The sequence below is a fragment of the Pyrus communis genome, chromosome 10 (genome assembly GCF_041283825.1).
Source record: "Pyrus communis isolate YQ-2024b chromosome 10, ASM4128382v1, whole genome shotgun sequence".
NCBI lineage: Eukaryota > Viridiplantae > Streptophyta > Magnoliopsida > Rosales > Rosaceae > Pyrus > Pyrus communis.
Genome location: NC_142574.1, coordinates 15,892,639 through 15,917,967, shown reverse-complemented (window position 1 = coordinate 15,917,967; position 25,329 = coordinate 15,892,639). Strand labels below are relative to the sequence as shown.

Sequence of the window (25,329 nt, the reverse complement as noted above, 5' to 3'; positions counted from 1 at the left end):
GTACCCATGATCAAATCTGGATTGTTTTGAGCGTCCTGCAGAGAAATGTTGTGAATACGTCCCTGGGTTTGCTGTCGCCCACCTCGACCTCTGCTCGTCTGGCCACCACGACTCTGAGTGCCACGCCCCTGACTGGGCTGACCAGACTGTCTCGAAGACCCTGCACTACTCGTAGCAATCTCCCCCTGTTGAGTCTGTCTTCCCTGAAACCACTGAAACCCACCTGCTGGAACTGGAGGATACGGCATATAACCACCAGAATACTGGGGATAACCACCCTGAGAATATGGGTCCTGGGGATATTGATATTGTCCTGGGGCATAAGGAACAGCATCGCCCTGATAATAATAGGCACCACCTCGACCTGTCTGCCCATAACTACCCGGACCAGAAATCTGCTGAATCGGTACAGGTGGTGGCAAAAAAGTCTGCTAAGGCTTCTGCTGACTCTGGGGACAATTTGTAGCCCGATGTCCTATCTGCCCACAAGTAAAGCAACCACTGCTACCTCGCCTACATTCACCAAAATGCCGATTATTGCACCTACGGCAAACTGGGGCCCTACCTCTACCAGCATCACTCTGTCTCTGGCCTCTAGCACCGCTAGCAAACCTACCACCACGACCTTGACCAATGGCGCTAAAACCATCGCTAGAAGAGCTAGAACTAGTGCCACCCCTCTTGAAGTTATGTGTCCTACAAGGTCCGAGCGACGCCTGACCTTTACCCTTATCTTCATTCCTCTGATTACCGTCTTTCTCTTCCTCCTCACTCTCGCTCGGCATATTTTCTGAATCCTCAATTCTCAACAGAATCTCATAAAACTCCTGGTAGGTATCACAAGGGGTAGTGGTCGTCATCGAACGCCACTTATTCTTAGTGCCTAAACGGAAACGACGAAGCATCTCCGCTGGATTACCAGCAACGTTTGGATGATAGCGAGACAAATCAGTGAACCTCCGGTAGTACTCATTTGCTGTCAACTTCCCCTGTCTCAACTCCATGAATTCCTGCTTCTTGCGGTCAATATACTCAGGAGACACAAACCTTCTCCTGAACAACTCTCGGAATACATCCCAATCAGTCTTCTCAGCTGGAGTCAAACGACAAAGTTCCTGCTCCCACCAGGATGCAGAATCCTTACCCAAAAACCACGATGTCGTCTCAACCCATTTCTCGACAGGGAGATTCCCCTGATTATGCAAAACACGAAAGGTCTTCTCAATATGTTATAGCCACCGTTCCGCACCCTCATAACCCTCGTTGCCTTCGAACTTATCCAACTTCAAATTATACATAGTCTCCAGAAGAGTCCTCTGGGGAGGGCGGATCGCCAAATGAATAGTTGTAACAATAGCTTCCCCTAGCTGAGCAATATCGGGGAAGCTAGGCTCAGCAGAGCGACGTGGTTCCCGACGAGGCGACATAATTCTGACAGAAGACACCAAAATCATTAGAATACTCACAAAAGTACAGGATTGTCTAACCTAAGCTCTGATACCAAACTGACACACCCCGATCGAGATCAGGGCATGCTGGCCGTCACGTAGAAGTGACGTAACCACGTGCACAGTGCGGAAGCTAATAAAATAATAATAAAAATAATACGAATAAATAAAAACCAGCTTTACACAAAGTAATAACAAACATGTGCAAGCGTAAGTGTGAACACAAGGTTCAGAACACGAAGACTTAATGCAGTCCGGGAGAAAACGATACTACAAAAGTACCCCCAAAGGTGGTCCTACACTGGTAATAGTATGTCAGATATGCCGAGGAAATCCTCAGGGAAGCCACCAAACGTGCTAGCCAACTAGAACCTGGAAGGGCGCAAAACAAAAGTGTGAGTGGGCAAAAACAAAGCTTTTCGAAAACCATTTCATAAACAAAGTTCTAACCCCTCACCGTAAAATCTGTATACTTTTCAGAAAATATAATATACATATATATACATCATGCTCGGAAAATATGCTATGCCAAAACCTCGAAGTAAAGTGAAAGTGCTCAGGTAAAATCACATCAATGCCATATAATCTGTCAGCCGGAGTCACCTAACGTGACCTGTACGGCTGAATCTAGAGCTCAAATCTCCATCTCACTAACTATACTTGCACACGAGTCGGAACCACCTAAAGTGGTCTGTACGACAAGACTGGGTGTAATATAAGTATGCTCAAGTGCTACGATCACGTGAAGGCTGGGCAAATAATCGCGAGTCACCTACGAGTCGGAACCACCTAAAGTGGTCTGTACGACAGGACTGTGCACCTAACTTGGATCCAAGATGAGCGTGTGGTGCGGGAGGTGAACAACATGTGAAGAACGGTACCCTACTCTGGGCGGGAGCACTAAAACCGGGGATGCAGGTTATGAGCTCTCTATACATCTCTAATCACTACCGAACATAAACATAAACCATAACTTACCTGGCACTTACCTGTGCGTCCACAGCACCAATACACATATATATACATATGCAACTAACAATGTATAAACAAACGACAACATAATGCATGACATATAAACGAATAAACGTTTCATTTCACTTTCTGGGAAAAGTACAAGTATATAGGTATATACGGAAAACCAAAAGCCCACTCACTGGTATGTAGAAGGGTCGTAACCCCCTTGCTTCGAGTGACCGCGCTCGTCCTCGGGATAGGTCTCACCTATATGCGAAACAACTATAAAAACGTTAATTTTAAAGCACATAACCAACCCTATGAAATAACTTCTCATACAATGCTCAAATGGGGTGTATGAATACACCAACGTGATCTACTTAACCTCAGGAACATCCCCATATTTTTAGAAAAAAATTTCACCGTCGCACGTGCCCCCACACGCCGGCCACGCGTAGTCACGTGCCTGGCACACTGACGGCGTCAGTTAACGCCGTCAGGAATATTCTGTTAACTTTAACGGATTCCATTAACGCCGTTAGGAATATTCCGTCGTCTTCTCCGGCAAGACTCCGGCACCGTCGCCCCTGTCGGAAAATCGTAAAAACTTTAAACCTTCATATCTTCTTCGTTTTTCAACCAAATTTCACAAAATTGGTACCAAAATGAAGCTTACAACGAGAGGAACAAATCCATACCACTTTCAAGCAGTAAAATCCACGGAATCTCGCCGGGAAAACACCACCAACTCCGGCCAACCTCGAAACTCAGGATCCCGACGTCCAAAACCTTCAAACGAACCACCCCGAGCCTCCTAAGGACCTCACCAAGCTTCTTACAAGCTTGAAATTCTCAAAAACACAAGAATTAATGTGTGACAAAAATCGAGTATCCCGAGTTCGACGTGAAAACGAAGGTATCCTTACCTGAAATGGGTATAGTTGAACTCCTATGGACCTCACGAGCATGAATATGTACTTTGTTTCTTCGATCTGTGAAGATTTGGAGAGATTTGGGGTGTGTCCGTACAATAGGAATGGAAATGGGAGAGGGAAATGGCTCGAGACAAGGTGCAGGGTAAGGAAAGGGTGAGTGTGTGTGTGGGGAAATGTGTGGTCCACAACTAGCCCAAACCAAGCTCAAAAACAACCACACAACGAAAATTCATACTAGGGGCAAAATCGTCCTTTCACACTTACGGTTTGAAAATTCCAGAACGGGCTGTCACAGTCTTCCTTTCGAGTATTCCTTCCCAAAGTTCCCATACTATGTTCTCAAACTGCTACTCTTTCCAATTTCTATAACATCTTTAAAATTCATTTTAAAAAATAGATACATAAATAAAGACGCTTAAAAGCAGGTAAGTAAACATTTTAATGAAGAGGAAATGCAAAAGTAGAACCAACTAAGCCACAATCCAACTTTCACAATTTAATATTAGACTTCCTGAGATTTGCAAAGACTAAATCTGAAATAATTTACCAAATTAATAATCCATCAGTTGGACTATGGTGGTAATCATAGCATATATTACCACCACATTAAACCGAATATTTGTAAACAAAATATGCAATGCGAATATGCTCACAGAAAAACCTACCAAAAACAGCAAGATGTCATTTAATTGTGAAATAAAACTATGATACTATAAAAATAACTTATTGAAGACCCATATCTATTTATTTCCCCCAAAATGATTAGAAAGAAAAGTTATGTGCGAAAAAATCACTAAACTAAAAAATTCAGCCCTAACATTACTGGAATTAATTGATGTGAGAATCAAAATAAAAAATAAAAAATAAAAAATAAAAACTGAAAATTGAGAATTGGGTTTGAGGATTTTACCGACAAATCATTGGAGTAGTGACAAACTCCTATGCTTGCTCTTCCTCTTTGTCTAATTAAAGTTTAGTTTTCTATTGAAGTGGTGTTAAGTTTAAATAAATAAAAATAAATGTCAAAAAGGAAGATTGCTTGTTCGATGTTGTGCCTTGCTTTCCATTCCGATCCTTCTCTTTCTCCTCCTTGGAGACTGATTCGAGTAAAATAAAAAATGTTTTGTAGTGTTTGAAAACCCACAGCTTGAATGTCTAAAAGAATGTCCATATCCATTACTTACAAAATAATTTTCAATGTAAGTAAAAAAAACAAATCTTTTGTATGCCTGTTACCTTTGCTGGACCCAACATAGATTGAAGATTCCTAGTATTTCTCTGCTCCCTTCTGGGCGGGGACCCAACGCCTTCTCAATTAAAAATACGCAGAGCTTCTCATTCTTGTTCAGTGACCAAAGTACCAAACAAAACTTGACCTAAGGCAAGCGCAGCAAAAAATTGATCATAATTTTCGAAACGACGTAAAAACTAACACTATTTTGTTGATAAAATTTTTTATGTAACACCTCAAGAATATTAAGATTATTTGGTATGGAGTTGGACATGGTGAAAAATATGAAACTTACAGCAGAAAGATGCTTAGAAGCATCCACTATGAGAACTGGTCTGCCGTTAACATAAAGAAAGTCGTGTACATAAGCTTTTCCAGTTTCAGCTATAACCTGCACTCAATCACAGGATTAGGGAAGTACCAAAAACGAAACATTAATCATAATTATATTGTATTTACAACTTTTGAAGATGATTTGTTAACATGCTTTTACCTAATATTTGAAATGTAATTTCACACTTGTTTTCAAGCCTGCTAATCAGCCACTTTTTGTTCTATTGCAGTAATGTGTCCAATAACATCTTGTAATCTCAAAGAAGCTTATGATAATTAATATAATAAAACCTAAACAAAATACCAAACTCAACTCCAAAATAATGAAAAACTAAACAAAACTCTTAATTCAATATCCCTAGAAATTGAAATTGCTCACCTTGAGTACACAGGGCTTCGCAGCCTGGAAACAAAAGACTCAAAATCCGAAAAACCACTGTCTCCTGAAACCAAACCCTACTTGAAACAAACATTTCAAGCAGAGGGAGGACATGCATGAAAAGAAGTCATCTTGCAAGCAGAGACTAAATGGTTTTTTTTCCTTTTGATCACCCAGGTTGTTATTCGACTCAAGAAATCCTAAAACTAACCACGCAATTAAATTAAGACCACAATGCACTAAATGACATTTACAACCACAATACAAAAAGTAAAAACAAATTGAAAATGCTAAATAAATGTAAGTATTTATATCTAAATTTAATTTTGACAGATAATTTTCTTGCTGAAAAACTTTGACCTGCAAAACCAAATAACATTTTTCAACAAAAAAGAACTAATTTAACAAAGCAAATACAGTATACAAAAACAGCTATTCAATTTAGCTTTAGTTAGAATACAGGAAGTCCATTCAAAACGACCAAAAGGATAAAAATATAGAAGAACCAACCTTTTTGAAAGATCACTGGTTCCATCGTACGTTCAATAACTTTAGCATGAACCAAATTATCTGAAATAAAAACAAACTCCATTAACTAAATCAGAAGAAAACCAATACAGATTAACAGAGAAAAAAGCATTCACACACATGCATAATACAATACATACATATACAATATATAATTAAATGACATACCTTTATGGCCTGTGGATCTGCGACCTTGTTTCGAGAAGAAGAGCAGATGGAAACAGTTCTAATGATGAGGCAGTACAGACTTCTGAGTGGGAACTGAAACTAGAAAAACGTAAATTTCAAACCATTTAGAAGTCCCAAATCACAAAAGCCCCAAATTTAAACAAATTAAAGCCACCCAGATGTACAACCCGAAGAACTCACAGGAAAGCCCTAGCTTTTCTGCCTAAAAAATTCCTTTAAATCAAACCGAAAAAACTGAAGATGGTTACCTGAATTCAATAAAAATTAAAATATAATGAATTCACTCTTAACCATGGTTTTTTCAAGAATCAGAAAAGCCTAAAAATATCCCAAACGATCCCAACTTTTGGAATTGCTTTAAACCAACCTGCCATGAAATTATAGCCGCTTGAGAAATCTTCTTCAAATCAGAACGGAAGAGGCAGCACGTGCAGTCTGTTTCCGCTGTGCCTCTAATGTTGCTTCAGCTTTCTCCCTTGCTTCTTCACATGTTTCCATCCCTGAACTGCACTTGTCTGCTTCCTTTTGATACTGGGATGCAACCTTCTTAGCCTCCAGAAGAGCCATTAGCAAGTTTTAAATACAACTGGTCCTTGCACATATGTTTAGAACGACATCGGTAAACAAATTCAACGTGATTTTTATTTAAAGGAATAATGTAAAATTCAGAAGCTCATTCCCTTCAAATGACGTATATTAAACTAAGAGAAAATTGTATCAATAGTTTCATAATTTTATTCCAATTAGAGCAATGATAACTCAACTAAAAATTCATAACCATTAATCTCTTAACTCATCAGAGAAAATTGTAGCAATGGTTCCACAATTTTATTCCAATTAGAGCAATGGTACCTCAACTAAAAATCCATGACCATTAATCTTTAAACTCATCAAAATGTGCAGGTGTGATCATTTTCGTTGATTCTGTCAGAATTTCATCAAAATAAGTTATGTTGGAAGAATCATTACTACAATTAGGTTGCATTAATCATGGTTCTTAAAATGGTATGTTATCATTTAATTAATGCAAACATTGTTTTCTCAGCACTTTAACATTTTGTCATCACTGATTTTTGACAAATTTGATATTTCCAATTTGGTAAATCTACTTTATCAAGACATTTCAACACAGATAACTATCTATGCACAGCTTTTAAATTAGTTTCCAAAAAGAAAAGTAACGGCTCCTTTCGAATTTTGTTATCTAAATCTTACCCTCAATCAATTTAAAACTCAAAAAGATGCCCAAACTGTAGTGATCCCTTGCAAAAGAAACCGGCAAACAAAGAAAAAAGAACAAACGATGAGCAATAAAACTCACATACCATAATACACAAAATTCCCTATAACGTAAATTGATATAGCATTTTACCCAATCCAATTGAAATCCTGATCACAACACATAAGATAAACTAATAAACCATTTTGTCTAAATAACCATTTAATTTTAAACATTTAAAACCGAAGAGAAGCAAATGCGCACATTAGGGAAAAAAAAAGAAAAAGAAAAAGAGAAGTATTTTGATTATCTAAATCTCACCCTCAACACTTTAAAAATGCAGTGGTCCCAATGGAAAGAGAACTTGAAAACCGGCGTCCCAGCACAAACACAACATATTAAATAAACAAACAAGGACAAAAAAAAAATTAAAAAACCGACAATGAACGATAAAATTCAGAAATCCCAGGACCCAATCGCAAACGACATAAAAATTAGTAATAAAAGTTACGAAAAAACAGACACCGCTTGACACCAAATGGCTTGACACCAACGACGACCCCAAAGGCAAGCAAAATCTCAAACTAGTTAAGAAAAAATTAAGAGTCCATTCCTCTGTCATATTCCTTTCCCCTGTTTTGCTACCCCTAATCCCAAATGTGTCCTCAATGCTCTTTGTCCCCTTTTTCTCTCACCCTAATATCTCACCTGCAAAATCTTAACGCTGCTGCCTTCCCCCACCAACAAACCCTCAACACCCTGTAATGCTATTTTCTTCCAAATTTAATAACAAAAAATGCATTCATAAACATGGAAGAAATTTGCAAAAACCCACAACACAACCTAACTAAAAATCTCACGGATCAAAAGTTTCACCCAAAAGAACCTCCCATCTCTTTTATCAAATGAAAACTCCTAAAGCAATTCAATGGTTGATAACAACCCATTTAAAATTGAACCCAAAAAAAATTTCAAGCTTCTCCTTCATTGATTAGTCATTCATTCTGCACCTGTATTTTACTAATTCTATGTTAAGAGTTGTATGTACAACTTAAAAAAAAAAAAAAAAAAAAAAACAGATTTTAACAACTAAAAGGACGGACAGTAACACCGTATGACGGTGTTATGATAAAAAAACGTACTAAACAGAAGTGATGTTTTAAATCTGGAATGAATGCATACCTGAAGAGCTGATTTCAAATTGGTGATCCCTTTCCCATCCTGGCAACATTTGTCAATTGGAATCAATAAAATTTTCTTGATGAGGGCAAAGCTAGGAGTCTCAATTTCAAAATCCAAATTAGAAAATAAAACAAAATTGAATGAACTATGAAGAAAATTTATTCTCCAACAGAAAACTCAGCGTTACACAAAATCATTGAATTGGAATGAAACTATCGAGATTAAATTGAACAAAACCTAACTCAATTGAAGCTATTCTATGAAAATCAAATTAATGAAACAAAAATAAATAAATTAATTAAAAGTTAGAAATCAGAAGAAAGCATATTAAAGCAAGCAAAAAAGACGGAGACAAAGCATCAACTAAGAGCAGATTTCCTCCAGACTTGCTTAAGAAGTTGAGTACAGATTGTCTTCTAATGCAAAGGCTCCTACCTTAAAATTATCAAATATATCATTTAATAATCCTCACGCATGTAATTATCCCAAATAATTAAACGCGAAACCATTTACTTGGTCAAATTTTACTTTCCAAAGGCAAACCGCTTAGAAACATATATCATAATCTTCGGTTGAGAAAATCAGTTTGTTTTATGAGGTTTTCACTATTTTCAAATCGAGAGTTTTTTTGCCATTTTACTGTTCATGAACAGCACACTAAGTTTGAGTTTTAGTATGGGAATAATTTTTGTATTGCGCATTTATTTTACTTTTCTTTCTTTCTAAATTTTTGGCTAGTTAATTAAAGTTTGACTGTCCATAAATAAGCATTAAAAATCCGTAGACGTCTCGAGAATCTGTTGGTTATCAGTCCCACAGAAATGGGAGGCTGACTTTTAATATTTCTTGTAGCTCTTTATTTACATGACATGGGTCAATTTTATTTTGTAAAGTTTTCTTAACAAGTTCTCATTGCCATTTTAATAAAAGTCCTTACGCGCCTACCTCGATTGTATTATCCATATATTGTTATATTTTAGAGTTCTTATAATAATTTTAATTTTCTTATCGTGAATAATTTTACTTTATAAATTCAAACTGCATTTTCAACATCCTAGTATCTTACTAATGGAGAGAAATTAAAAAATATATATAAATAAATAAATAAATAAAAAGTAGTTCAATTGTTGACACGTTTAAGACTCATGCCTTTTTGGCTTTTATAATTTTAATCACTAGAGATTAGTAGAACACAGTTGATGTGAATTAAACAACTGCTTAAGGCCTCAAATTAATAATAGTTTTTTTACAGATACATTGTACACTAAAATTTTTTACCGTTGAATTGAATGACGAACAAAATCCAAAAGTTTTAAATTTTAAAATATTAAATAATTTCATGACATTATAGAACATGTAAGAATTACATTTTACGATGTGAAAGACCAGATGGTAGTTGAGAGTCTTCAGATGACTCATGTTCTATTCCACTTTACAACTATCCCTTGGCGCCAAAGCACACATCTTCCCCGCCAAAAAAACCCAAAACCCATCATAAAAACCCTTTGTATTCCAGAACAGAAAATCAGCAACAAACCTGACGAGAAAACCCCAACACCATCGATGGCCGCAGAGAAACAGTACTGGCTTCTCAAGACGGAGCCGGGTGAGTGGTCGTGGGAGGACCAGGCGGCCAACGGCGGCGTAACCAAGTGGGACGGCGTCAAGAACAAGCAAGCCCAGAAGTACCTCAAGTCCATGAAGCTCAGCGACCTCTGCTTCTTCTACCACTCCGGCGCCAAGGCCCGCCGCGTGGTTGGTGTAGTGAGCGTCTTGCGGGAATGGTATTCGGAAGGCGGGGATGATGCGGTGGTTGATGTGAAGGCGGTTGGGGAGATGAGGAGGCCGGTGGACTTGAAGGAGATGAAGAGGGATCAGGGGCTCAAGGGGTTTGCTCTGTTTCGGCAACCGAGGCTTTCGGTGGTGCCGGTTTCGGAGGATGTTTGGATGAAGATTTGTGATTTGGGAAGTGGCTATGAAGGTGATGGAAATGCTTTTGAGGATGATGGTAGTGGTGGTGAATCTGGTGGAGAAGGAGATGAATGATTTTGTGGGTTTTTGTTTTTTGCATGGTAGGTGTTTGCGGTAATGTCACAATGGCAAAAGTTCCTTGTATTTTGGGTAGTGCCAATGGAAATTGGTAGTTTTTTGTGTATGGTTTGATCATGGAAAGGGAGAAAGGGTAATTTAGCATGTAATTAGTAGGTTCTTCTACTGAACTTGTAGCTACCTACTTTGCTTTGTGTAGATCTTTTGTATGCTCAACAAAATTCAAGGCAGTTGTCTTTTGATTTTGCTCTTTATGTGTGAGGGTTTCTTCATACTGCATATTCTTTTGCAAGTCAAAGGAGAGGCAGGGCCGGCCTGAGAATTTGGGGCCTAGGCAGGCCTGAGAAGTTGGGCCCTAGTGTTCTTTAACCTCTGATTTTTTGTACATTGATAAATATATAAGAGAATTCACTAAATATATGAAAAAATTTATTTCTACATCAAATATCATTAAAAAATAGTATCAAAAAAAGAAAAATATACAAACATTATTTAAATGTTACACGTCTCGTGTTTTTGAACGCAAATGTACTACTTAAGTTTATATAATGATTGAAAAATAGCTAACTCATTCAATCTTTCGTGTGACATAGTGATCACATATAAGGTTTCATCAATTTTAATTTTGAAAAACTTCTTTCTACAAGGCAATTATAACTAATATGGTTAACAAAACTGTGGAAAAGGAAAGGAAAAATCAACATGAAAACCTAATTTGAGAATAAAAAAATCACAAAAAATTGATTGTCAAGCTAACATCCACATTGATTTATGCCGTAAATAAAACATAATCACAGTAGAGAGAGAGCCTCCATAGACGCTGCGTATAAGTTCTTGTTGCTTCTCCACGGGTTAACCTCAATTGAAGCTAGGAGCTATTGCATGCTTCTAATTGGTGCTCAAGAGGCGGACTCTAAAAACATGGAGGAAGACACCATGCTGAAATCTGAATTACCCAAGAAGAACCCCAATATTATTTCCCATGAGAGAAGAGGCTGAAGAGCGATGGTTTTGTGAACGAGTAATGCTAGGAAGACTAAATTTAGAAACTAAATTTTGGAAATTAAAGGACATGTAAGTTGATGATTAGTTTATTACTTAAGCGTTGATACACGTACTCATTTCTATTGGTGACATATCATTTAGTTTGCAATTTTAGTCTCCAAAGTTAATCTCTCTAGCATTACTCTTTGTGAAAATGAAAGAGCGACTGAAATCGAAATTTTTGTGAAGTGCATCTACCACCAAATTTGCCTCTTTGATAACATGTTGAGGTTCTATGTCATGTGTGGCTGATAATGTAAAGTGGTTACCTTTCTTCCAGCCACTATAGCATTTTTTTTTTTTCTCGTGTTTGGAGTTGACTTGAGTTCTAAGGTGGAGTTGGTGGTTGTGCGTTGAGTTTAGAGGTGATGGCCTGATGGGGTCTAATTAGTTTGTGGAGGCCAAGTTTCTATGACCTTTTATTGATTTGGAGACAAAGTAAACCTTTATTATGTTAATAGAAATTTAATTGGGGCTTAACGATGTGACATTCTCAATAGATTGGATACTTGTTTAGAATGTTTACTAAAATTGAGACTAATTTAAAATGACACTAAAAAACTTGGAAATTTTTTAGGTACTTTTTTTTTTAGTACATCGATATTTTTACACTAAGGGGAAGGGGAGTTTGGCAAAGTCACACAATGAGCAGCCTAATTTGGTATTGAATTCACCATCCACGATATTCGAACTTAAAACCTCTCATTTCCAAGTGAAGAGAAATACCACCAGATTGTAGTACTGAGTGGGGAAAGTTTTAAGTACTTAATCGTACAAAATTTATATGTATTTAAAATGGAGGCCCTCCGGAATGGGGCCAGCCCTGGAAAAGGCAAGAAGAAAAAAATGAACGCATGAAAAGGAAGATAACTTTTCCTTGAGCCACAACTTTGGTTGAAAGCTATTCCAAGTCAACATACGAGGGCGCATGTTACACCTTCCAACACACACCAACAAATTTCAAACTTTTATTCCTTCTCAAATGCAGGCTTTCTATAAGAGAATGAAAATTACAGAACAAACTGCTGTTTGAACATTAGATCTGCAGTGGGCTTCGGCGGATAAATCAACACAGGGACTCGGTGCTAGCCAGAAAAGAAAAAGTGAAAAAAATGTCATCCAAAGTCATGTAAGTTCTTGTTTTAATCACGCATATATGGCTTTGTTTGATTTAGACCTGATTTTGAGATATTCCTATACTATTTTGGCACTTGTTTTCGAAACCATTAGGTTAAATTTTGATCATCAATCTCAAAGATTTCAGCAGAGGCTGAATCTGAATTTTCGTGAGGCTGAACCCCAAAGTTCATTTGTAAGGACAGAAATCCTTTAAAGGAGGCCAGATTCTTGCCTTAGTAATTTTGTACCACAATAGGAGAAAGAAAACCAACCGTTATATTTTTCAGTTTCGAACATATAAGAATGCTTATATGTAATCTGTTAGACTTTCATGTGAAGTTCTTAGGCAAAAAATGAAAGGAAAATGCACTATTCAAGTTATATGGAAGGTCTTCTGTCATATCTTGGTGTGTGCTTTTATTCTACGTATGCGGGGGTGTGTGTGTGTGTGTGTGTTAATCAGGTTCTCCCCATTGCTTACATGTTTCAGAAAGGAGGAAAGACAGAGATCATTCTTGGATAATGGAAGCATCTTATTGGAGGATCTCATTGCTTCTTGTGGTGGAAAAACAAATCCTATTTGTTGTTATTCTGCTGATGAGCTCACGAGGGCAACCAACAACTTTGATCCTTCTTGCATTATGCAAGATTGTTCACCCACCGAAAATAGTCAATTCCCCAGTTCTATACATGTTTATGGTGGTTACAAAATGTTCAGGGGTTTTCTACATGACCGATCAATCATTGTTAAGAAGTTCATGGGGACGGGGGATGAAGCTAAGTCCATGGCCATTCGAGACATTATTATATCAATACAGATGAGCAACCATAAAAATGTTTTGAAACTCTTGGGCTGCTGCTTGGAGTTTTCTGTACCAGCTCTTGTTCATGAGTATGCGATGGAAGGAGTTCTCAATGATCACGGAGGTCTAGGGGGTAATGAAAATTACTCCTCATTACCATGGAAAACTAGACTGCGTATTGCAAAGCAGCTTGCTAACGCACTTACATATCTCCATACTGCCTTTCCCAGGCCAATCATTCATCGGGATTTAAAACCCAGCTGTATTTTCTTGGGCCATGATTATGTTCCCAAACTCACCAACTTCTCACTCTCCATTTCCATTCCTCCTATGCAGTCTCATGTTGAAGATGATCTGAAAGGGACATTTGGGTACCTTGATCCTTCTTACATGAAGTCTGGTTACATTACAGAAAAAAGTGATGTTTATAGCTTTGGTGTGCATTTACTTGTATTCTTAACGGGACAAAAAGTCGTAGATAAATATGACGCAATAGAATACCAATCGATTATTGCATATGTGAAACAACATGTTAGTGAAATCGGGCAGATTCAAACAATTGTGGACACTAAAATCAATGAGGATGTAGGGGGAGATGAGAAAGTGCAGCAGCAGTTGCAAGATTTCCTACAACTGGCATTGTCATGCACTCAAGACGAAATTGAAAGAAGGCCATATATGACAGATGTGGCTAGAGAACTCGTTCGAATTGACAAGATATGACTAGTGGTTGGAAGATGATCAGTGTCCTGAATGTTGAAGTCACTAACCTTTGTATGGTGTTGGTTGTTAATGTGTTGCTATTATTTTCATTTTTCTGTTAATTTGTAACAAATATGATAGCTCAGATTAGATCTCTTTGGATTTCTTGTGTACTTATAAGTTGCATTTTCCCATTTTGATCATTATTTGTAAGGAGTTTTTGATGTTGCCTTTTCTCTCTCTATCCAAACATTGATTGTAACCTAATTAATGAGAAAAAAAAAATAAAGAAGAAGAAGAAGAAGAGAACAACGTGTTAAAAATCAAATACATTAATCAGGAATATCCTGTGGAAATTACATTTCCGAACATTATACAATACTCTTAGCACTGGCATTCTTGAAAGTCGATCTTTTGCACGGTCTGACATGTGATTTTGAAACATGATGCAGAACTAGGTCAATCCTTATCTGTTTGTTTAACAGAGAGATAGTGAACCTGTAGCTACATAGTTTGCATTAGTGTGTATATCTTTGTGCTCAACGATTTCAAGGCAAGTTCGATTTCCATGTTGCTCACTACTCCTTAGAATATCTTGATGTTGCATTTTCCTTTCGACAATGACAAATTAAGATCAATCCTTATTACCATGGAGAACTAAATTGTGTATTGCAAAGCGACTTGTGAATGCATTTGCATATCTCCAATTCCACCCTTCATAAGCACATCATGCGGAGAGATCTAACACCTAGTCCAAGACTTTGTTCCTAAAACATAGCAACTTCTCTTTCTCTATAACAGTTCCTCCTATGCAATTGCAAAGTCAATGTTATAGCTCTCTCTCGTTCTTTATATTTAAGGCTGTTATTGAAACTTTGTAAGTGTTTGCGATCTTGTAATTCATTTGAGAATTCAATGAAACTCCCAATCACATCTGCTTCTTCATGACTTTCTACTTTCTTTATAGTTGACAGGTTATTTGTCTTTTGCTTTGTCTCTAATAATGAAAAAACAAAAATAGTTTCATGTAAATTTCTTTGGGCGGCTATCACCACTGCATGTTATTCATAGCAGGCTTATCATTCGATGCCACCATTGTGGAGAAAATGAAACTTGGGGGAGTAGCTACAAGTTCTGCTCTGGTTGCAGATACCATCTGCAGCGGACACGGAGAAATTGATCGATTACTGTTTACTTGGTGTGATCTAATTCTAATCCTAAAATGCTTTTGGTGCTAAACAAGAATCAGTTGAGATAAAACAATGCCTCAAAACTGTTGCAATTGTAAGTTATAGTTTTCACGCTCATAAGTTTAATTTTAAACCTGAAAATGTATAGTAATTCGTTAACTATTTTTGTACTAGGTTCTCAAAGCTTCCATGCTTGAGAAAGGCAGAAAGAGCCATTGAGTCGCCAAACTACAAGAACCTCAAAAAAGTTATTAGAGGATCTCTTTACTTCTAGTGATGGAGAATCTCATCCTATTCATTGTTACTCTGCTGATGACCTCATCACGGCAACCAACAACATCCATTTACCTTGAGTAAAATCATTAATTTACAACCAAATTAGAATAAACCAGAGCAGTTTGTAAACGCTGAAGTGAGAGAATCATATAGGCAGTTTGTAAACTCTTAAGAACATGCCTCCAAACTGAACACAGCACCAATATTCTTCCGTTCCTCAACTAGCTCTTTTCTTCTTCTTCTTCTTTCCCTCATTGACATCCTCAACTGAATTCCTCCTTCTTTTTCTTTGTTTGTTAGGGTTGCAATAATATTCCCATTCATAGTGTTGCCATGCCCCAATGAGCTTGCCAAAGGTACTGACTGGTTACTTATTGTAGGTTGAAGTACAAATGTTACTGGCGGGTCAAGTTCCATAAGGAGGTGGAAGCAGAAGAAGAATTAACGTCACACTTCATTTTTTCAACCAAAAGGAGGTAACCTTTATAAATGATGCATACAAGCTTCTCTGTTTTTTATCTCTGAAATTTGAGTTCTTTGACCAAAACTATGAATAGTGAATGGTAAATATTTCACTTTTTTTTTTCTATGGTCCATTTTGTTCTATTGGGGTTGTATTTTGTTAGAACATTATCAAATAATTAAATTACATAAATGGACACAAAAGATTATTAATCACATCCCCAATTTTTCTCTAAACTCGAAGCTAAAAATTGAAGAAATACAACAGATTTTGAGTCATGTAATTCAAATTGCAAACAAAGGTCTAAAGAAAATAAATCCAGTATACAAACTCTCACTAAAGGGTACCAAAATTTTCATCTTGAAACTTTACAATCCCAAATTGAAGCCCTAAAAGATGTAAGTATATATACGACATCGATATATATATTTTTGTCATTGTCAAGAGCATCAAGAATAATTGGTTCCCGCTAAGTATATGCTAATATTATATATTGACATAGACTTATGTTCATGATACCAGGAATACATGCATGTAGAGTTTCTATTGGCATGAAGTTTCGAAGATGACAACTTGCATGAAAATTGAAATTGAAACTACATTGTAGAATGTTAAATATTTACTCTAAATTTGAAGACTGAAAATAAAATAACTTAAAGGCTAAATTGAGTAAAATTAAAGTTTTAGCCTCAAATATCCTTAGGCGGACACAAAAGTTTGACCCCAACATCCAATTTTATTAATTCAATTTTAATAAATGATTGAAGGTTTTTCAATGATTGTGTTTGTGACATCTCACATCGCCCAGGGGAGTGATCCTTATATGTATATTCCCATCCCTACCTAGCACGAGGCCTTTTGGGAGCTCACTGGCTTCGGGTTCCGTAGGAACTCCGAAGTTAAGCGAGAAAGGGGCTAGAGCAATCCCATGATGGGTGACCCACTGGGAAGTTGCCCGTGAGTTCCCAGAAACAAAACCATGAGGGCGTGATCGGGGCCCAAAGCGGACAATATCGTGCTACGGTGTGGAGCGGGCCCGGGAAGTGGTCCCCCCCAGGCCGGGATGTGACAGTGTTACTGTTTTTGATTAATGATTGAGGAGTTGGATATATTTTATTGCTTAAGTTTTTCTTAGGTGTGTACTAAATTGGATGTTGGTTTGGTTACTTTCAAGCTTTCACACGACTTTCGATACCCAAAAACAATCCTTCAGGATGGCATACCAACATCTTCAATTTTTGTAAGGCTTTTTATATTAGCATTACATAAAATGTTGAATGCACCTTACATTAAAATTTACTATTAATTAACTTATTTATCCTACTATGCAATGACAATTTTGACCTTAGTAGGTTAACAAAAAAGAAAATTATATACTCCCCAAGTCACTTTTAACGTATTATTTATCTTCTTTAACTATCTAAACCCCTCATACCCTCTATTGTTGAATAAAACCTTAACCAATAAAGCTATAAACATGTTGATTGAGAAAAATTATTTTTGACAAATGAAACACGAAATCAATGTTTCAGAAGCTTCACATAAGGTAAGACTTCATATTATTTATTGTTTTAGTGATTTTGACGACATCGATAATTATTCAAGCTTCTATTCATCTTTTAGGGATCATAGGAATTAGATGAAGAATTAAACACATAAAATTACCATCAAATATTAAAAATAGACGATATGAGTTTTAATGGTGGAATTGAAAACAACTCACATATGCTTTAAATCTCAAGCTGCATCTTTTGTCAAAATTTTAGTCGTCATTTCTTGTCCAAATTAAAAGCGTTATAAAACTTAAGAAATGTGAGGTGCATAGAAAATATAAGGTGCATATAACAAATGCAAGGTATATATTAAGAATGTGGGGTGTAAAGGAAATAAGTAGGTGTATTAAGATAATTTTTAATTGAAAAAACAAATATGAGGTGTAATATGTGAGGCTTATTCAACAATTTGTGGGGTGTAATATAATAAGCCTTTTTGTTATATAATCTGCATACCAATATCTCTCTTGCCACTTAGTGTAGATAATAATGTTTGTTCAAAAAAAAAAAAAAAAACGCTTTAGGATATATATTTTTCAAGACCTTTTACATCTTTAACAGTGTTGCAAATACTGCAGTAGCGCGTAGGTGCACTTTGCTAGTAATAGTAATACCAAAGCCCTACACTGAAAAAATACTGTTCATAAGAACAGTGTAATGACGCTTTTTACCCTACGTTGCTTTCCCCCACGCTATGTTTTTTTCCAAATATACAGTGAAATGACGGAACTGCCCATGAAGGGCACGTGTGGATCGTCCAAATGAAAACCTGTCGACACGCTGTGCTGTCGTTCTCTCTCTTCGACAACACTCTTCCTCTCTGACAAAAAATCACCGGAGATCCAGACTCTCGGTCAAATTTCTCGACCTCTCTCGCCCAGCTCCTCCACTTCTTTCTCACCAAACTTCAATTCGTCGGTCATACAACGAAACCGCGCAAGGTTTCGTCTATCTCAGTCAACTCCGACCACCCCCAACGGCGGCTAAGGTTTCTAGGGTTTTAATCTGATACTCGCTACAAAGAAGATGAATGGGTCGTGGAAGAAGATAAGGTGGATTTCACACCACAACAGATTTGCCCTGAATCTTTCTATTTTTTTTAAATTGCTTATAGGTTAAATTGTTCCCTGGATTGCAGTTAATTTCCAGCATCCTGACAATACTGTTATAGCATCGGGTGTAAGGTTTTCCTCTTTTTGTTTTCTTTTTCCAGTTGAATTTGTATTTCATTGTTTGGCCTATTACCCTCTTATTACAATCAACTCTTCAATTGTTGGTGTTAGTTACAGAAAAATTATAATAAAAATCATGCCAAGAACATGATCCACTCTGTTGTGGGGACCCAATCTGAATTGTGTGTTCTTCAAGGTCGATCTCGGCCGAGGGTTTTAGACCTCTTTATTTTTCCAGATTTTCGGATTATTCCCTCCGAATTAGGGAATTAAATTGTTCCTATTATTCGGTAGAATCTAAAATGACTTGAAGCTTTGATTTGCCTTTGCATGTTTGTAGTATTTGAAATTATGGTTTGTTTTGGGGATTAGATTTTGGGATTTAAGTTGAATTCGTATGGGTATTTTTTCAGAAAATTTTGTTGTTTCTGTGTTGGAATTAAAAGAACTATGCTTGCTGGATTTTTCCCTAAGTGTCTCTGCTGTTGTTTATACGTGCAAGCGCTTGAGTTAGTATTTTTTGTTTTTATTTTGTCCAGCTGCTGAACTTCATTTTAAATTTCGTTGAATTTATGGATTATCAGATGTTGTGGTTTGGCATGCATTGCAATATGCATTCTACACTTCTACACTGTCAATAATTTTGCAAACCCCGCAGCAACGCGTGAGTGCCCTGCTTGTTGAAACTCATGGAGTAGAACTGCTGCATGCGCTGTTTTCACATACCATCTGCAGTGGAATCGGTGGATGAATCGATTGATAACTGTTTAAAACTGCACGTACAATCCGAACAATGCTGTCCAAAGTCTTGTAAGCTCATTTATTCTATTGATCAGCTTCCCGTAGAGTTTCCTTCCTTTTGACTATTTTCTCTTCTTTCCTGTGTATATATGTGTATATTTTGTACCAGTTTCTCCTTGCGTCCAAGTGTACGAAGGGTGGAAAGAGAGAGCTCAGTCTTGAGAAATGGAAGCATGTTATTGGAGGATCTTATTGCTTCGTGTGATGGAAAATCTAATCCTATTCGCACATACTCTGCTGATGAGCTCGTCAAGGCAACCGACAATTTTCATCCTTCTTGCCTTATAAGTGAGGATGTATTCTTCCAAGTGTTCAGAGGTTTCCTAGATGACCGCTCAGTTCTCATTAAGAAGTACCGCCCAAGGGGATCCTTTATTGAGGCTGAAGTTACGTCCATGGCCATTCGTGATATTATCATATCGATGCAGATGAGTACACATAAGAACGCTTTGAAACTCTTGGGCTGCTGCTTAGAGTTCTCTATACCAGCTCTGGTGCTTGAATACGCAGCAAAAGGAGTTCTTGACCACCATGGTGGTTTAGGGTTTTCTAGATCATTACCATGGAAAACTAGAATGCTAATTGCAAAGAAAGTTGCAAATGCACTTGCATATCTCCATACTGCCTTTTCCAGGCCCATCATTCATAGGGGTCTAAAGCCCGCATGTATTTTCTTGGACGATGACTACCTTCCCAAACTCTCCAACTTTTCACTATCAATCACGATTCCTCCTCAGCAGTTGCATGTTGAAGATGCTGTGAAAGGAACGTATAGGTATCTTGACCCTACCTACTTAACAACTGGGTGCCTTACTGAAAAAACAGATGTTTATAGCTTTGGTGTGGTTTTACTTGTATTCTTGATGGGACGAAAAATTCAGGATTTGGATCATGCAGCAGCAGCAGCACAAGCAGAAGAACACAGATCAGTTCCTGAATATGCGAAATTACATGCTTCCAATAGTCAATACAAGACAATTGTGGATCCCTGCATTCTTGAGGAAGTCGTGGCAGATGAGCAAGCACATCAGCAATTGCAAGATTTCTTAGCTCTGGCACTGTTGTGCACCAAAGACGAAAGGGAAGCAAGACCATGCATGATTGATGTAGCCAAAGAACTTGTCCGAATTGAGAAGTCTGTACTGTGTTACTAAGAATCAAGATTACTTTGAATGTCTAAATAGGATATAGATCGGTTCAACAATACTTTATAGTTTCCTACTTCTAGTTGTTTAGCAGTGAGATGGTCGCTACCTAGTCTTCATTCATGTGTATATCTTTGTGCTCAATGATTTCAGGGCAAGTTCGATTTTCATTTTTCTCTCAATTCGTACGATTTCTTAGTGTTTCATTTTTCGTTTGCTAATGATATACGTACATGTATCTCTACCAAACCCTCCTTTTCCGTATTTTCTTGGTCCATGACTTTGTTCCCAAAAATTAGCAACTTCTCTTTCTCTATGGCAAGCCCTCGTTTGCAATCGTAATCTCTTTTTTATATTTGATACATGTATACGACTACTCTCACCGGTCGTAGTCTTCAACGAAATACGTATGTTGTGTCAAGCTCTATAAGGACATGTGGCGGAAGATTTGTGAACTGGGAGGTTGGTTTTTAGGAGATTGCAACGATACGTAGTTGTGGATATTTGTGTGCTTTCATATATCATGTATGAAAGCCTCCTAATTTCCTGCTTCCTTCCTCCTTTCATCGTATTGACTAATAATCTTTTTTTTTTACTAGTATGGCGGTGTTTCATGTAAATTTCTTACTCCGCCCCTCTGCATATATGTTATTTCAGGTAGGGAAGATGATTGGATGACATCGTTGACATTGCAAAAGCATATAGCAATAAACTTCAGAACTATAATCATATTCTCAAATGAAAGCCATCTGCTGAAGAAGATGAGAATAAGGGAGTAGAACTGCCGCTCTGCTTGCGCATGCCATACGCAGTGGACTCCATCAATTGCTGTTTAACTGGTGCAATCTAATCCAATCCTAAGCGGCCTTGGTGCTACACAAGCGAAAATTCCACGCCAAAAAAAAAAAAAAAAGAAAACTCTTGCTTGGAAGTTGTAGATTTCAGTAGAACGTAGATCAGTTGTGTATGTGAAATGACGTGCTTACCAGTTGCAGATGATCGTAAAACCTGAAATCTTTGAGGAGGTAGGGTGCTAAATCCCAAAGTTCATTTTTTAGGACAGAAACCCTTTAAAGGAGGCCAGGTTTTTGCCCTTGTAATCTAGTACCACAATAGGAGAAAGAAATCCAAAACGTTATTTTTTATGTTAATTTTTCCAGTTTCGAACAAACCAGAATGCTTATATGTAATCTGTTAGACTTAATTTCATGTGAAGTTCATAGGCAAAATATGAAAGGAAAATGCGCTATTCAGGTTATATGGAAGGTGTTCTGTCATATCTTGGTGTGTGTATTAATTATGCTTATGCGGGTGTGGGTGTGTGGGTGGGTGTGCGTATTAATCAGGTTCTTCCCATTGCTTACGTTTCAGAAAGGAGGAAAGAGAGAGATCATTCTTGGATAATGGAAGCATCTTATTGGAGGATCTCATTGCTTCTTGTGATGGAAAATCGAATCCTATTCGTTGTTATTCTGCTATGAACTCACGAGGGCAAACAACAACTTTGATCCTTCTTGCATTATACAAGATTGTTCACCCACTGAAAATAGTCAATTTCCCAGTTCTATACATGTTTATGGTGGTTACAAAATGTTCACGGGTTTTCTACATGACCGATCAATCATTGTTACGAAGTTCATGGGGACGGGGGATGAAGCTAAGTCCATGGCCATTCGAGACATTACTATATCAATGCAGATGAGCAACCATAAAAATTTGGAGATTTCTGTACCAGCTCTTGTTCATGAGTACGAGATGGAAGGAGTTCTCAACGATCATGGAGGTCTAGGGGGTAGTGCAAATTACTCCTCATTACCATGGAAAACTAGACTGCGTAGTGCAAAGCAGCTTGCTAATGCACTTACATATCTCCATACCGCCTTTCCCAGGCCAGTCATTCATCAGGATTTAAAACCCAGCTGTATTTTCTTGGGCCATGATTATGTTCCCAAAACCAACTTCTCACTCTCCATTTCCATTCCTCCTACGCAGTTTCATGTTGAAGAAGATCTGAAGGGGACATTTGGGTACCTTGATCCTTCCTGCATGAAGTCTGGTTACATTACAGAAAAAAGTGATGTTTACAGCTTTGGTGTGCATTTACTTGTATTCTTAAGTGGACAAAAAGTCGTAGATTAATATGACACGACAGAATACAATCGATTATTGCATACATGAAACAACATGTTAGTGAAATCGAGCAGATTCAGACAATTGTGGACCCTAAAGTCTATGAGGATGTAGGGGAAGATGAGAAAGTGCAGTAGCAGTTGCAAGATTTCCTACAACTGGCATTGTCAAGCACTCAAGACGAAATTGAAAGAAGGCCATGTATGACTGATGTGGCTAGAGAACTCGTTCGAATTGACAAGATATGACTAGTGTTTGGAAGCTGATCAGTGTCTTAAATGTTGAAGTCACTAACCTTTGTATGGTGTTGGTTGTTAATGTGTTGCTATTATTTTCATTTTTCGTTAATTTGTAACAGATATGAAAGCTCGGATTAGAACTCTTTGGATCTCTTGTGTACTTATAAATTGCATTTTCCCGTTTTGTTCATTATTTGTAAGGAGTTTTTGAGAAAAAAAGAACGAAGAGAACGTGTTAAAAATCAAATTCAGTTAAAAATCAATTACATTTCCAAACATTATACAGTATTCTTAGCACTGGCATTATTGAAGGCTGATGTTTTGCACGGTGGACATGTGATTTTGAAAAATGGTGCAGAATTAGGTCAATCATTTTCTGTTTGTTTAGCAAAGAGATGGTGAACCTGTAGCTACCTAGTTTGCATTAGTGTGTATATCTTTGTGCTGAACGATTTCAATGCAAGTTCAATTTCCATGTTTCTCACTAATCTTTAGAATATCTTGATGTTGTATTTTCCTTTCGACAATGACAAATGAAGATCAATCCTTATTACCATGGAGAACTAAATTGTGTATTGCAAAGCAGCTTGTGAATGCAGTTGCATATCTCCAATTCCGCCTTTCATAAGTCCATCATGCGGTAGAGATCTCAAACCTGGCTGTGTTTTCTTGGACCATGACTTTGTTCCTAAAACTTAGCAACTTCTCTTTCCCTATAACAGTTCCTCCTATGCAACTGCAATGTCAATGTTATAGCGCTCTCTCTTTTTTTATGTTTAAAGTTGTTAATGAAACTTTGTAAGTGTTCGCGATCCTGTAGTTCTTTTGAAAATTCAATGAAACTCCCAACCACATCTGCTCCAACGAAAAGTACGTTGTGGGATTCTGCGGATATGTAGTAGAAGATTTGTGAATAAGGAGGTGGGTTAGCATATGTTAATTTTTCGTGTATACGCTTTATGTCACAGCCTCCTACTGTCTACTTTCTTTGTGGTTGACAGATTATTTGTCTTCTGCTTTGTCTCTAATAATGAAAAAACAAAAATAGTAGTTTCATGTGAATTTCTTTGGCCGGCTGTCACCACTGCATGTTATTTATAGCAGGCTGATCATTCGATGCCACCATTGACCTTGCAAAGCATAGAAATGAACTTCAACATTGTACTCATTGGAGAAAATGAAACTGGGGGAGTAGCTACAAGTTCTGCTCTGCTTGCACATACCATCTGCAGTGGACTCGTTGGAGAAATTGATCGATTACTGTTTACTTGGTGTAATCTAACTCCAATCCTAAGAGGCTTTTGGTGATCAGTTGAGATAAAACAATGTCATAAAAAATTTTGCAATTGTAAGTTACAGCTTTCACGATCTTGACCTCATCATGGCAACCAGCAACTTCCATTCTTCTCGCGCTGTATGAAAGGATTCACACTATGAAATGTTTAGGGGATTTCTCGATGGCGGATCGATAATTATGAAGTACTTCACTAGCATCTTCCCCAACGTGAATATGGATGGGTCTCATGGTTATTTGTGATATTGTTATTTCAATACAGATGAGCAACCATGAGAAGTTTTGAAACTCTTGGGTTGTTGCTTAGAGTTCTATTTACCAGTTCTGGTGCTTTTTATGCAGCAAAAGAAGTTCTCAACTATGATGGAAGTTTAAGAGGGGCTAACGAACATCAAATCATACTACCATGGAACATTAGATTGCGCATTGTTAAGCAGGTTTCTAGTGCCGTTACATATCTCCATACCGCCTTTCCTAGACCCATCATTCATAGGGACTTGAGCCCCACCTGCATCTTCTTGGATGATGGCTATGTTGCCAAAGTTGACGACTTCTCGCTTTCTATAACCATTCCTCCTATGGAATCGTATGTTAAAGATGATCTAAAAGAGACAATCGGGAACATTGACCCTGTCTACGTGCAGTATAATCGCATCTCAGAAAAATGGATGTTTACAGCTTTGGTGTGCTTTTACTTGTACTCTTGACAGGACAAAATGCTAAATCCATTATAAACCAAGAAGGAGACTATAAATCAGTTTCAAGCACTTGTGGACCCTAAAATCTATGAGGAGGTGTTTTGTCCATTTCAACAGCAGCAGTTGCATGATTTCCTACAACCGGTGTTGTCATGCACTCAACAGGAAATTGAAGGAAGGGCATATATGATCAATGTAGCCAGAGCACTCATTCGAATTGACATCCATGTTTGAAAAAGAAGGATAGAGAGAG

At 37.5% G+C, this 25,329-nt stretch overlaps 3 protein-coding genes, 1 long non-coding RNA gene and 2 pseudogenes across 33 annotated transcripts in view; 5 read left to right on the top strand and 1 right to left on the bottom strand.

Moving 5' to 3' along the window:
- The window catches only part of LOC137727885 (non-functional pseudokinase ZED1), a 43,160-nt gene extending 22,263 nt beyond the window's left edge, over positions 1 to 20,897 (top strand). Inside the window, exons 1-4 of one of the 28 annotated variants that reach the window (XM_088677531.1) lie at positions 18,487 to 18,585; positions 18,736 to 18,776; positions 19,354 to 19,579; positions 19,680 to 20,897. In XM_088677531.1, coding sequence (XP_088533657.1) covers positions 19,563 to 19,579; positions 19,680 to 20,724 — 1,062 coding nt within the window. In that variant the 5' untranslated portion in view covers positions 18,487 to 18,585; positions 18,736 to 18,776; positions 19,354 to 19,562 and the 3' untranslated portion in view covers positions 20,725 to 20,897. Of the gene's footprint in view, positions 1 to 15,920; positions 16,058 to 18,444; positions 18,650 to 18,735; positions 18,782 to 19,308 lie in introns of those variants that run through there. The other 27 variants (XM_068466740.2, XM_068466743.2, XM_068466725.2 and 24 more) reach the window with 27 other exon arrangements.
- On the bottom strand, positions 4,459 to 6,579 carry LOC148693588 (uncharacterized). 2 transcript variants are annotated; one of them, XR_015952136.1, is made up of 7 exons: positions 6,365 to 6,579; positions 6,178 to 6,245; positions 5,977 to 6,069; positions 5,791 to 5,850; positions 5,281 to 5,344; positions 4,864 to 4,959; positions 4,459 to 4,713 (listed from the first exon to the last, which is right to left on the bottom strand). It is a non-coding gene; the product is annotated as an uncharacterized LOC148693588 (long non-coding RNA). The 2 variants fall into 2 exon arrangements; XR_015952137.1 differs by lacking the exon at positions 5,281 to 5,344.
- Positions 9,787 to 10,693, top strand: LOC137730285 (thymocyte nuclear-like protein). The gene has a single exon (XM_068469344.2). It carries the CDS (start codon positions 9,788 to 9,790, stop codon positions 10,442 to 10,444), a length of 657 nt encoding a protein of 218 aa, XP_068325445.2. The 5' UTR covers position 9,787; the 3' UTR covers positions 10,445 to 10,693.
- LOC137728215 (serine/threonine-protein kinase ZRK1) lies at positions 12,415 to 14,321 on the top strand. The gene is made up of 2 exons (XM_068467066.2): positions 12,415 to 12,620; positions 13,101 to 14,321. Exons 1-2 carry the CDS (start codon positions 12,604 to 12,606, stop codon positions 14,134 to 14,136), a joined length of 1,053 nt encoding a protein of 350 aa, XP_068323167.2. The 5' UTR covers positions 12,415 to 12,603; the 3' UTR covers positions 14,137 to 14,321.
- LOC148693587 (non-functional pseudokinase ZED1 pseudogene) lies at positions 18,775 to 25,326 on the top strand (annotated as a pseudogene). Its single transcript, XR_015952135.1, has 2 exons — positions 18,775 to 19,193; positions 22,983 to 25,326. The product of XR_015952135.1 is annotated as a non-functional pseudokinase ZED1 pseudogene (transcript).
- Positions 21,957 to 22,973, top strand: LOC137728202 (serine/threonine-protein kinase ZRK1 pseudogene; annotated as a pseudogene).
- Positions 25,327 to 25,329: the final 3 nt, after the last annotated feature.

Coding starts and splice junctions, on each gene's coding strand:
- LOC137730285 (XM_068469344.2), top strand. CDS start 9,788: ATGGTAGTTGAGAGTCTTCAGATGACTCATGTTCTATTCCACTTTACA.